This window comes from Eublepharis macularius, chromosome 4 (assembly GCF_028583425.1).
Source record: "Eublepharis macularius isolate TG4126 chromosome 4, MPM_Emac_v1.0, whole genome shotgun sequence".
In the NCBI taxonomy this organism is placed as follows: Eukaryota; Metazoa; Chordata; class Lepidosauria; order Squamata; family Eublepharidae; genus Eublepharis; species Eublepharis macularius.
This window is the reverse complement of record NC_072793.1, coordinates 127,653,468-127,665,855: the sequence shown is the minus strand read 5'-3', so window position 1 is coordinate 127,665,855 and position 12,388 is coordinate 127,653,468. Positions and strand designations below refer to the sequence as shown.

At 40.2% G+C, this 12,388-nt stretch overlaps 1 protein-coding gene across 1 annotated transcript in view; it reads right to left on the bottom strand.

Moving 5' to 3' along the window:
* The window catches only part of PLXND1 (plexin D1), a 216,653-nt gene that overhangs the window by 33,534 nt on the left and 170,731 nt on the right, over positions 1 to 12,388 (bottom strand). Inside the window, exons 26-27 of the mRNA XM_054975821.1 lie at positions 4,641 to 4,787; positions 1,396 to 1,552 (exon numbers count right to left, since the gene is read on the bottom strand). Of these exons, the coding sequence (XP_054831796.1) occupies positions 1,396 to 1,552; positions 4,641 to 4,787 (304 nt within the window). The remainder of the gene's footprint in view (positions 1 to 1,395; positions 1,553 to 4,640; positions 4,788 to 12,388) is intronic.

Sequence of the window (12,388 nt, the reverse complement as noted above, 5' to 3'; positions counted from 1 at the left end):
AGGTGGGGCAGCAAATAAGCCCTGTTGGATCTTTGCACTGGATTAAGAGTGAACTATCTCAACAAAAATTCAACAGGTCTGATGGTTTGAAAGGTGGGAGTCAATAGACAGCCCCGAGCCAAAAAGAAGAAAGACCGAAAAGAAAAAAGAGTCCCTCCAATAAACAAAGAAAATGCAAGTAAGCACTCAGGTAAGTTTTGAAGCTGAAGGACTTCTACTCTTTGTTGCAGCAAAGAACTGAGGGAAGGCACACCCCACTCCTCTCAGTATGCCAAAAAAAGGAGGGGAAACTGGCATGTGAAGAAAGAGGGAAGAGCCCAAAAGCACTCTTCGAAGCTGTGTAAACTTCTCCCGCAACAGACCTGCACAGATGCAGTACCTTTGTGGGACTGCTCTGTGACCACGATGAACATATCCTTCTGAACACATTTATTTAATTCACCTGATTTCCAGTGTATGGGTAGGACCCATGATGATTCAGGAGACTGTAGTGGGGAAGGGGCAAAATAGCTCTCTTTGTCTTCTTCCGTCAGTAGTTTAGCACTGACAGAAAAGGCAGGAAGAGTGATTATATTGCAGTGTATCGGGCAAGAAGATAAGACTACCTAATTCTCAATGATTTACCAACTTGTATCTTAGCTGCACTACTACATAATGCAAGTGAAGGCTTTCTTATTTTAGCTGTTGCTGTTGCACTTTCTGCCAAGTATGTAATTCAAATGTCCTCAATTACACCCTATGCCAGGTTTTGGGGGGGCTCCTGAGGCTCCCATGAATTTTACCACATTTGTCCTCCCCGCCATCAGACATGACAAACTTCCCCTTTCCCACTGTCAAAAGCCATCTCCTTAGGTCTGGGGGCAGTTAAGTAGCAACTTACGCATTTATTCCACAGAATATACCATGACCAATCAGCAGCTTTTATCCCTTCTCATGAGATAAGTATGTTAAGTAGGGCAACATGGGAGTGCATATCTAGGGCATTTATCAATTACAGAAAAAAGAAGAGCTAATGGGCCACTCACAGTGCAATCCTAAGCAGAGTTACACCCTTCAAAAATCATTGACCAATGGTCTTAAAAGAATGTAGCTCTTCTTAGGATTGCACTGTTAGTCACTTGTGCAGGCTCTGTTAAATCATTTATTCCATTTTTTAAAATCCCTGAAGAACATGGTGGATTCCATCTGAATGGGTATTAAACAACTGCTGGACTTGGGAGCTCTTGGTCTTAGCTCCAGATCATAATTCTAAGAAATAAATACATGTGCACTGCCTGATCCCAAGAAGGCAGGGAAACACACAATACAGTGCAAGCGGTTCATGTGTGAAGATGAGACAGGGGTATTGTAAGCATCATCCACATTTTGAAAAAAAGAGAAATAGATTTTTTTTACCAAGGTCAACATCTTCTACTCTTGGCCACTGGGAATATGGAATATTCTTGCAAAAAGCTTCAAGTATCTTCTCTTTAACTTGGCTGAGAGTGTCTGTATCCATGACCCGAACACTCAGGGAGTCCATCCCACAGCCTTGGAAAGACACATTAAGATTCTGTGGAGAAGAATCGTTACTTAGGGTGTGATTTGCAGGACTGACAAAACAAAAAAAGTTGTGAACCATGAACTCACACTATTTTATATGTTAAAGAAAAAACATTTGAATTACGATGTTGATGGAAACTGATTTAACAGTTCTACAGGCGGAAGTAATCTTCCTTGTTCAGAGCTAAGAGACCACAATGTATAAGCAGTGGATGCTCTCCCTGAATTGTCCTATCTTTGAATTTTAACACAGAAATACCTTACAATCTCAAGCAGTAAGCAGCACTGATTGCTATTGTTATTTCTTTGTTCAAGAATATTCAAGTTGTAGCAGGAGGAATGCAGAGTTCTCCACACTATAGGAAGGGGGAAAAGCTCAACCGTACAGCACAAGCTTTGCCTGCTTAAAGTCTAGCATCGCTACTAGGGGAAATATTCGGTTTCCCTGCTTCGGGTTTTCCCAAAGCGGGGAAAAGATTCGGAATAACCCATAACGAAGCATACCGAAGCAATTCCGATAACCCAAACCAGAAAAGGCTTGCCGCTTCGGGTTCGGGTTATCGGAATTGCTTCGGTATGCTTTGTAATGATTCGGAGCAAACTGAAGTGAGACCCCAACCTCCCCCCTGAGCCCCCCTTCCACCAACCCCAATCTCACTTACATTTCTTGAAGGCTGGAGCAGGCGCCTCCGCTGGAGCAGGTGCCTCCGCTGCCGCAGTGGCCAGCAGGGAAGGCCACAGGTGGTGATTGTGCCGCCCGCACCAGCGCTTCGGCGGCTAGCAAGGGTGGCGGGGAAGGCCGCCGCCTCCGTCTCCACTGCTGCTTTGGCCGTGGCAGCGGCCAGCAGGGCGACGGGGAAGGCCGCAGCCAGCGCCTCTGCCGCCCGTGCTGCTGCAGCGGCCAGCAGGGCAACAGGGAAAGCCGCAGCCAATGCCTCCGATGCCGCTTCAGCCGCTGTGGCAACCAGCAGGGCGATGGGGACAGCCGCAGCCAGTGCCTCCGCTGCCCTCACCAGGATGTTCCTGATAAGTGGGCTGTTGGCGGGAGGGAGCCCTTTAAAAAGTCCCCGAAGCTTCCCGAAGCAACCTAAATTGCTTCGGGAAGCTTTGATCTGGAAATACCAAATCTTTATGAATCGGGCCCAGTTTGGGGTTTTTTCCCGAACTGGAAACCAGAAGTACACACCCCTAATTGCTACTTAAAAGATTATTAGGTAACAGAGTTGAAATTTTTTTTTGCCTGAGATCCTGGAAGAACTTCAGGTAGTCCCAGTACAACTGTCCCAGTACAACTTTTCTGATGGATTAACAATCTGACTTCATATAAAGTAGAATATATGTTCATTAAGAATTAGATGAAGAGAGAATAGAGCTAAAGATGTCTTATCTACACAGATTCACAAAGGCATCTTGGACATCACAGAATCAGTCTCATGTTCAGTATGTTTGGCCCAAACTGGGCCAAACTACTGACTGCTCTGTCATAGCTTTCTAGGATATGGTTGTGCTTCACAAAAAGTCTCTAACAATATTTAATTTTTTAAATTAAATGGAGGGTCAAGTTACCCACACTTTAGGGGGCTGTAGAGAATATCTCTGAACGGACCTGGTTCTTTTTCACCTGGGAACTGTGTGCAATTACTTTATTTCAGTTACTTGCAAACAAAGAGTCATCTACACTTTTCCAGTTTGGTCTTATGGAGTTATCTTTGAAAAGAGAAAGTTAATACTGAGGGTCCTGCTGCTAACCTCCTTCGCTTTGCATCATAAATTACAGATGGGAGTCTGCTGCAAGGCTGCAAAGGATACAGTGCCAAAAACATGTTCCCATTTACCCCAGCATAGCTCTGAAGTGACCCCACTGATTCTGGTAGAGCTCCTCCAGATTTACACTACTGTAATGAAAAGCAGAGTTTGGCCTGAACCTTATAAAAGTCTGTCTACTGCATTTACTATCAGGGCTGAAGTTAACACATCCCCCCTAACTCTACATTCTTAGTTATGAGTTTCTCCCACAAGAGGTATTTTATAGCATCACTTTTCAGCACAATTCCTGTAACACCCTATATAAAAGCCTTCACACCACTAACTTCGCTTTACAACCAACAATCCTTTTCACCAGCCATAAAGTCACTGCTTTGCCAGAAGTTGTAAAGATGAGACACTCTTATTTTTTACCTCACTCATTGCTGCATAGCAAACGATACTGGCATATTAATTTTTTTAGCATACCCTGGATCTCAGCCAATCAGATGGAATTCTCAGGAGACAATATATCCTCTGCCTTATAGGTCACAGTGCCCAGATGTTTAAAAGTCCGATGTGTATCTATGTGCACTTTTGCAAGCCTGATAATATGCTATTCTGCAATTCCATGTTCAAAATGGACTGAAGGATTTCTGATTTCTGTTCTGAAGTCTCAGATATCTGATATACACAGCCCCTAGAGAAACTATATACTCAGACCATACAATTCCAGATAAATCTTTTTTAAAAGTAAAAAAAAATACTTACTTTTAAACATCCAACACATTACACAGTGTGGAAGTGATGGGGAAAGGAAGAAGGACACCCCGCCCCAAGGAAGGAAATATATTTCCCATCTGAGTCTTTATTTGCCAACTTGGTGATTTCATTACTTATAAGTAAATGTACTCATTCCTTCGGGCCAGTCTTCAGGATTCCTATACATGGTCTTATAACTTGACTCAAAAGGCAATCCATAACTCATGGAAGTTTGAAGACCTTCCCATGAAGCTCTTATTTAAAACATATATGGGCTAGCTTCTTAAAAACATCTCAAATTGTATTATCAGTGGAAACCAACTTCCTTTGGGAAAATCCTCCTAACCACAATGGGCTTACCCCCTAGACAAATGGATGCCTGTCTTGTTCCTCTTGACTCAGTCTCAGACACACTGTCCTTAAGGAGCATAAGAAATTTCATTTGTGGTAGCTCAAAAATCAGAAGCATACCTCAGCTTAGAGACTGAGGATGTAAGCACAGTATTCTAAAACTCATACTGATGTCTCAGGCCACAAATCTACTCAGGATATTAATGGATTTCTTCATATATTTCAGAGTAGGAACCTCTTACCCTCGGCTTTGCTTCGATGTTCTCTCTTAGTAGCCATTCTTCATTGAGAGTATACCTGGCTTTTCCAGTGATGGCATCTATAGATCCTTTATTGATCTGCTGCTTGATGGCACAGAGTAGCAGGAAGAAGGGCTCCCCAACTGTTTCCTGGTAGGTAAAACAATGGGAAACGGTTTGATAACCTAAAAGAAAGCAAGTTCTCACAACACAGCCTATATCTTTAGAGAGATGTATATGCTTCCAAGGGACACTATCCCTCTCTTGGGTTTCAAGTGCTACCCTGTTTATTGTGCTGAATATTACAAAGTTTGCTTGCAATGCTGAAGACTGATGGCAGCTTTCACCTACAGGAGGAGGTCACCGTCCTATACAATCAAGTAATATTTTCACTGAAATTAAAGCAACGAGGGATTCTGGTGCAGTTCAAAATTACTGGGTTTGGTTATGGATTTTGGTAGCTTTTATAATTGCCTGAATTATGGGATGAATGTCACATGCTTAAGACTAGGTCTTTTTAAGGTTGAAGCATGATCTGACTTAAGATCTACCTTCATCCTAAGTGCTTGGAATGTTGCAAAAGCACTGTCTATTGATTTCAATGAACTTAGAAGGGGTAACTCTTACGATTTAATTGGAAATTCAGGATTTCTTGTGCCTTGGATACTACTCTGTATGCATGATACAGAACTAATGATGGCCTAGGGAGAGGCAGTTGGCTCCCATCTGAAAATTTAGGAATTGTGCTAAAAATAAATCAAGCTATTTTTGCCTCTCCCTTTAAACAATCTGGTTTGTCAAGCCCAAGTCAAAATGATACTGACCCATCACTACAGGCAACTGTAGTTACAGATGTGGAAGTAACAGCACTTTGAAGTTGAGAAAATGTTAATGAATCAAAATTATCCAGTTCAGGCAAAACACACACACACACACAACCACAAACAAAATAAAAATAAAACAATAAAAATAGTGCATGTGATCATAACTTTCTACAAATAATTGTTTAATAGGGCCCAGAACACAAGATGTACATGTCTTCATATCTAGAAGATAGGTAAAACTAACAACCATATTAGTTGGAATCTGTCCAGACTTGAACTGTTACTAATATGCAACAGTACACCAATACTGATGTCACTGTGACTGGATAAAAACAATTTGATTCACAAGCCCAATACAGTTTTTCCTAACTTGTGTAAGATAACATTTAAGATCAAATTAATAAATTTTAACTTCTAGGTATCAATTAATCTAATCTATATTTGTAGTTTAATTTTTCTCTCATGTGTACAAACACATATACCTGTTCTGAAATTACTTACGACAAGAGAACTACAAATATTTTGAAAAATGTTTTAGAAATCCAAATGGGCAGCATTCATTTATTCCTCTACCTGGACAATGCTAATATTTATCAATGCTTGTTCATCAGTAAAGCAGCTAGCTTGGTGACAGATTTGGGATGCTGTTGTATGACTGTAGATAGGTATATGCTATCTGCTGTGCTAAGATTTAACTCGTCATGATCAACCTTTAAACATAAAAAACTATAACCATGTTAGCTTCCTCTCTGAGAGTTTCCTTGGTGCTCTCCCAGATACCCACACCTATCTTTTCTGTCATGTTTACCAGGTCACAATGTTAGTACTTAATTTTGCTGAATTTTCTACTTGTGTCAAACAACAGTTGCACCAACAGTAGAACTGCCACTGAATGAGAAACTATAATTGACCTGGAATCACTGAAGCTCCGATTTGGAACAGAGACACCCATGCAGAACATGCTTTCAGATTTGAGTTTATTCTCTAGTATATCCCTCCACACATGGCTGACTTTGCTGCAAAACCGACGACTATTTTCTTCAGTCCCTTTGGCTTTGCCAGAGACAAATGATACCTGAATCATAAAGCTCCTTCAAAAGCTATTAACATTTTTCTGTGAGAAGGCCACATTGACAGAGCAGGTATTTATTGCTAAGGCAAAATGTATGCTGCAACTGGGCAAGCAGAGCATGAGACAGATTCCCCCACCCCCCACCCCCATGCCACAGCAAACAGTTCCTAAATCGAGCCACTTGCTGGTGTGTTAATGATGCAGGTCTAAAAGCCAAACGTTATTGTACAAGGAATACACTATCAGGCCTTGGTTGACATGGGTTTTTTTGTTCATATTTTGGCTCTGAACTCTAGTAACTGTGTGTTGTTGTGAAAATCCGCAGGAACATAAAGACAATGTATTTTAAAGATGGGAAAAGAAGTGGGCAGCCAGGGACTGCAGAAAAAAAATGGCTAAGTTATTCCAAATTTATTGTTGGGATACTGGTTTGGAAATAAATCAAAACCAATTCTGGACCAGGCTTTCTGTGTGAAGAATTTAACTTGCTTGTTCAGGGAAAATTACATTTCAGAAAACATTAACAGAGAACATTTTCCTTTCCATTGTATTTTTTAAAACAGGACTATTGATTTGTGATCTGAATGTTATAAGGCTTTTAAAATAACTGTGGGCATCAAAATAACTTTGTATTAATGAAAAACAAAGTTAAAGTTGGCGTACTTTGAACTATTCCACATAGGATGTGTGAAGCTGTTTCTGTATGCATGGATTTAAAGAGGAAGTTGAAAAAACATGATTGAAAGAGCAAATTTAATTGCTCCTCTTGTAACAAGAGTGATATAATGTTAAGAAATATGATACAATGTCCTCCTGGGAATATGACCTAAATGGTTCCAAAATGCTTGAGGGTACAACATGAAACTATTCCAAGTGGGTCAGCCGAAGTAGTTTCACGCAATTTTTTCAATGCATACTGGAAAGAATCTCACAATGAGCACAGAATACAAACAACAAGATCTGAAGCTGACCATACTGGCTTCATATTCTAGTTCTCTGAACAACTGTACAGCCCTGTTACAGACAGACTAATATTTATTTATTTAATATATTTAGACCCAGCTTTTCCTCATTTAAGCTTGAAGCAGTTTCTAGACATAAAAAATACAATAAATAATAAAATGCAACATAATTAAAAACATAAAAATAGCTACTATAAAAACCACAATCAGTTAAAGTCCCTTCTAAAAAGTTCTACTTTCCATGTCTGGATTTCTGCTACTTTCCTCCCCATATTCTGTGAATATCTGTATTCTAATCTTTACTTTAATATGATATCCAAGATATAATGCTACTTCCAAAAGATCACATCCTTCTATTTTAGCCCACCAGAATTAATGTTTTCTCCAAATTCCATATTTACAATAACTATTTTTGGATCAGCATCTTCACACTTCACCTCTAATGATGCACTCAAAGGATGGAAGATACCCCTCCTTTTATTACACATATTGTGATTGTACATCAACAAATCTGCATTAAGTAACCTTATATTCTAAGTCCAGATGTCTATATTCCTTTTTATCAGACAGCTAATGAAGTACCAAAATGTTATTTAAGAAGGGCTCACCTATTAGCACAAGGTACAGAATTGATCCATCTTCCTATGATTCTGCATGCTATGTATTTTTCTTATAGCCTTCTGTGCTTTTATATTTACTTTACAACTTATTTTAATTTCTTTTCCCCCTCTGAAACATACAATAAAGCTTCTGGAAATGGCATTGTTTTCTACTCAATTCAGACATGGTTTGTATGAGCCATAGTTTAGAACCAGACCATGGTTTGAGTTTTAGGTATACTAGCAAACCAAGATTTACATTGCTTTCATTTTACGCCTGTACTCAGCACTTTTTGATTCTATGGTACAGGATCTTCCAGAAGCAGAGCAAAGCTGTAACTACAGCCAGCAACCATAACCAATTCAGCTACCATACCAAACCCCAGTTGGCACAAACCACAGATCGCAAAATCCACTGTATATCCTGGCTTCTGACTCTGGTTGCTGGCTGATTGCAAAGCATGGTTTCAGACATTGTGCCAAACCATTAGGTTACATGAGTTAAACTTCCTTAACCATGGTTTAGTGTGACGTCAAAACAGAAAGAGTGTTTTTTAGGTTGCCTTGGGGAATTCTATGGAAACTCACTTATCATGTAGTAGCCAGCTTGATTTGGGCAGTAGAAGTGAAATCCTATAACTTCTTTTAACACTTTTTTACAATGGAACTTTCCTTCTAGTTTGAACTAGCTATCAGGTTCACTCTTTGAGCTGCCCTTGCTTTAAGCCATGGGTAACTGTGGCAGACCATTTTGAATGTTTCTATTTTCAGATGGCTTGTTCTTCAACCTTCCATTTCTGCTTCACAAATGGATGGATTGTTTGGCACACTATTAATATAAAACAAATGTTTAAATCATGTAATGCTAACTTATGGGGGAAAATACAAGCAGCTGGAATTTTTCCACTGCACAATTGTTAAGGACCTTTTGCAGCAGCTGTTTCAAATAGATGTAGTGATTAATGGGGATAATTCAAGAACTAAAAACAGACCCATCGTCACATATGTCTCACAGCCCAGTACTATAGGAAGGCTGGTAAATTTCTTTACCAAAAATGTCTCCGAAGGCTTGTTACACTGAAATGAGGTGCATAATGGAGACACTTGACTATTATGTATAATTAAAATTGCAGACAGTGGGATACATGTACTAACGGTGAAACTGATTGTAATTCTCAGGATTTCACAGGACAAACTTTCACTTTCCCAAGATTTCTGGAGCTAAGAATCAGTTCTGGTGATTAAGTTTTTCTGATGCTCCATCATCTGGGCATCTCATGATCCTCTTGTATCTTCAGTAGGAAAGCATACCAAAGTTTTTTGATGAAAGACATTTCATATCTTGTATTTTACTCTATAGTTTTATTTACCTTATTTATAGTCATCCCATACTACAGCATTTCTATGTTGAAAATCCATAGAACATTTGTGAATGCATTCATGGGTTCTTGCTACATTTATTTCTAGCTTATTGTAACCACTGGAAGCATTTTTAAAAATGCTCTGTTTTGGTTCTTCAAGTGTGCATAAAGCAATAGGCCAGCCTTCTAAAATGTGCCGCCACTTGTGGTTTCTTTCCTTTATCCCTACACAACTGCCGAAAAGATTCTGGCATATCATATAGAAATACATTAGATAGAAATGTTCTCAGTGGTAATTATCACTAGAGTTAACAAAAAACCTCTCAACTGTAACCATAAATAACTGGATCACTGAACATCACAAAGAGTATGCTATGTACCACACACTTGTAGGACAGATATAACCTCTGAATGTGCACTTTGCCTTTTCATTAATGTTATCCACTTTTTGAAAGCATTTTGGAAAGAGCTGATATAAAATTTATTTACTTCTTTTCTATTCTGCTATTCTCTCCAATGAAGACCCAAAACAGCTCACATCGTTCTCCTCTCCTCCATATTATCCTCACAACAACCTGTGAGGTAGGTTAGGCTGAGAGTATGTGACTAGCCCAAGGTCACCCAGCAAGCTTACAGGGCAGAATGGGGATTTGAACCCACCAGTCCCTAGTCCAACATACACCACACACTCTCTCACTGCTAATAATTCTCCTCTTCAGTATGATATACTTGGTGATATAAAGAAAATGAAAACTTTGGTTTTAACAATATCAGGATACACTAATGACAAGAATTCTTGGCTTCTTCCCAGATGTAGATTTATGTCACCAGCCGCATAAAGCTATGAAAATGAAAGCTTCTGTTCTGCTTCTTAGTAGGGACTTTACCCATTCCTTTGGGGGGGGGCACCTTATCACTTCCTTTTATAAATGGCATCTAGGCCTGTGGGCATTGGAATCCAGACACTGAATACCTTATTGCCTAACCAAGGTTCCTATTAAGGTTGTCAACCTCAAACTGGGGCCTGGAGTTCTCTCAGAATTACAACTGATCTCCAGACTATAGAGATCAGTACTAGGGGTGTGCACCGGAGTAATATTTGGTTTTCATGTAAACCCAAAGCGGGAAAAAGATTTGGAATAACCCAAAGCGGCAAGCTCCTCCGCTGCCCGTGCCACTTCCTCCAACTCTGCAGCGGCCAGCTGGACGGCCGGGAAGGCCGAAACTGGCACCTCCGCCGCCCGCGCTGCCACTTCTGCCTCTGCAGCGGCCAGCTGGGCAGCGAAGAAGGCCACAGCCACTACCAAATCTTTACAAACTGAGCCCGGTTTGGGTTTTTTTTTCCAAAATGGGAACCTGAACCCCTAATCAGTACCCCTGGAGGAAATGTCACCTTTGCAGGGTATAAGACAGAGTCTAGGAGTAATGATGTCCTAGAATGACACTGATCCCTGCTGAGTTCCCTCCCATACCCAAACTTTGCCCTTCTCAAGCACTACCCCTAATCTCCAAGAATTTCCCAAACCGCATAGAATTACATTCAATTAAATATAACATATCATATATAGGAATGAATAATTCACAAAGTTGCCTTGCACTGAGAGAGACTTTCCCATTGGAGGGAAAGGTGGGGTATACATGAAGTAATTAAGTAAATAATGTTATGTTCCTGCTGCCCAGAAAACACACACCAGTTATTTGACAGGGATGCTTTGAAGCCACCAGTACCAAAGAATTATATTAAAGGTCTGAGGAAACATTCACCTTAACAGGAAACAGGGCAAATCCAGAAACACGATATACACAGCAGCCAAAGAAATGTAAGAGAAGGAATTTTGTCATGCATTCTTTCTCTTTTGGAGAACTGGAAGTTGGTCTGGAGACGGGTTTCTTTTAGGTGTCAGAGGAATCTCTACCAGTATGACAGGAACATTCTGTTATGGCAATTCTATTAGGGCTCTAAGAAGTCCATAAGAAGAGAGGCACTCCACTTAAAAGTCCAATATCATTGGCCATTGTGGAAGACCAAACTTTCCAACAGTATAAATGGGGTGACCTCCTGGAGTTAACAGAGTTACTGATTTTCAGGAAGTGTCCTACATTATCTTGTGATTACAAGAAACAATCTGAAGTCCCTGGGGTCAAGGAGGTTGCAGTGGGGAAGGGGGTGAGATTGTCCTTTCTGCCTCTTCCATTAGTGAAGCTTCTGGGTGAAAGGGAACATGGGAAAGATCAATGATCCTTCTGTCCACGAACTGCAGAATCTAACCCTACGTCTGTTATCGTCTCTTTGTTTCTAAACTGAACACTAGTACTAATGAAAACTGCCATGCAATTTGATACACATAGAAACAAAATAATGATCCCTGCCATTAGAATGATGACTTTTCCATGCCTACTAGTTCTATAGCATAATGGACAAGAGCTCTTCAGCAGAACAAACAACAGAAGGAGAGACTGTGCTGTCTCACCCTTGTCAAAATTAGCCTCTTCTTCAGTGTCTGATTTATCCACAAGGTTATCTCCAGATTCAGCCAGTAATCGGTTGGTTTCACAAAATGCCACAGAATTATCACAACACACATGGAGAATCACTTTCTGTTCATAACATCTGTCTTTTATCTTTCTCTCAGCTGGGACCATGCCAGGTTTAATATGGAGGGAACAAATTATTTACAAGCTAGCTTCATGTTTTAGATTAATGTTTAGGAATCTAAACCCGTGTTTCACTTTCCTGTTATAAAACCCTGTATTCTCTATCCTGGCTGTGTGGATCAAACCCTTGTGAGACAAATCCCCAACTCATAGGCACATGGAAAGATTTGAAACCTTACTGTAAATTGCTTTCAAACTGTGTTCCTTTCTTCACTTGTATGGGAATTAGATGCAACAGGGAACTCAGAGGAACATGGAAGCTACATGAGAGCAGCAGT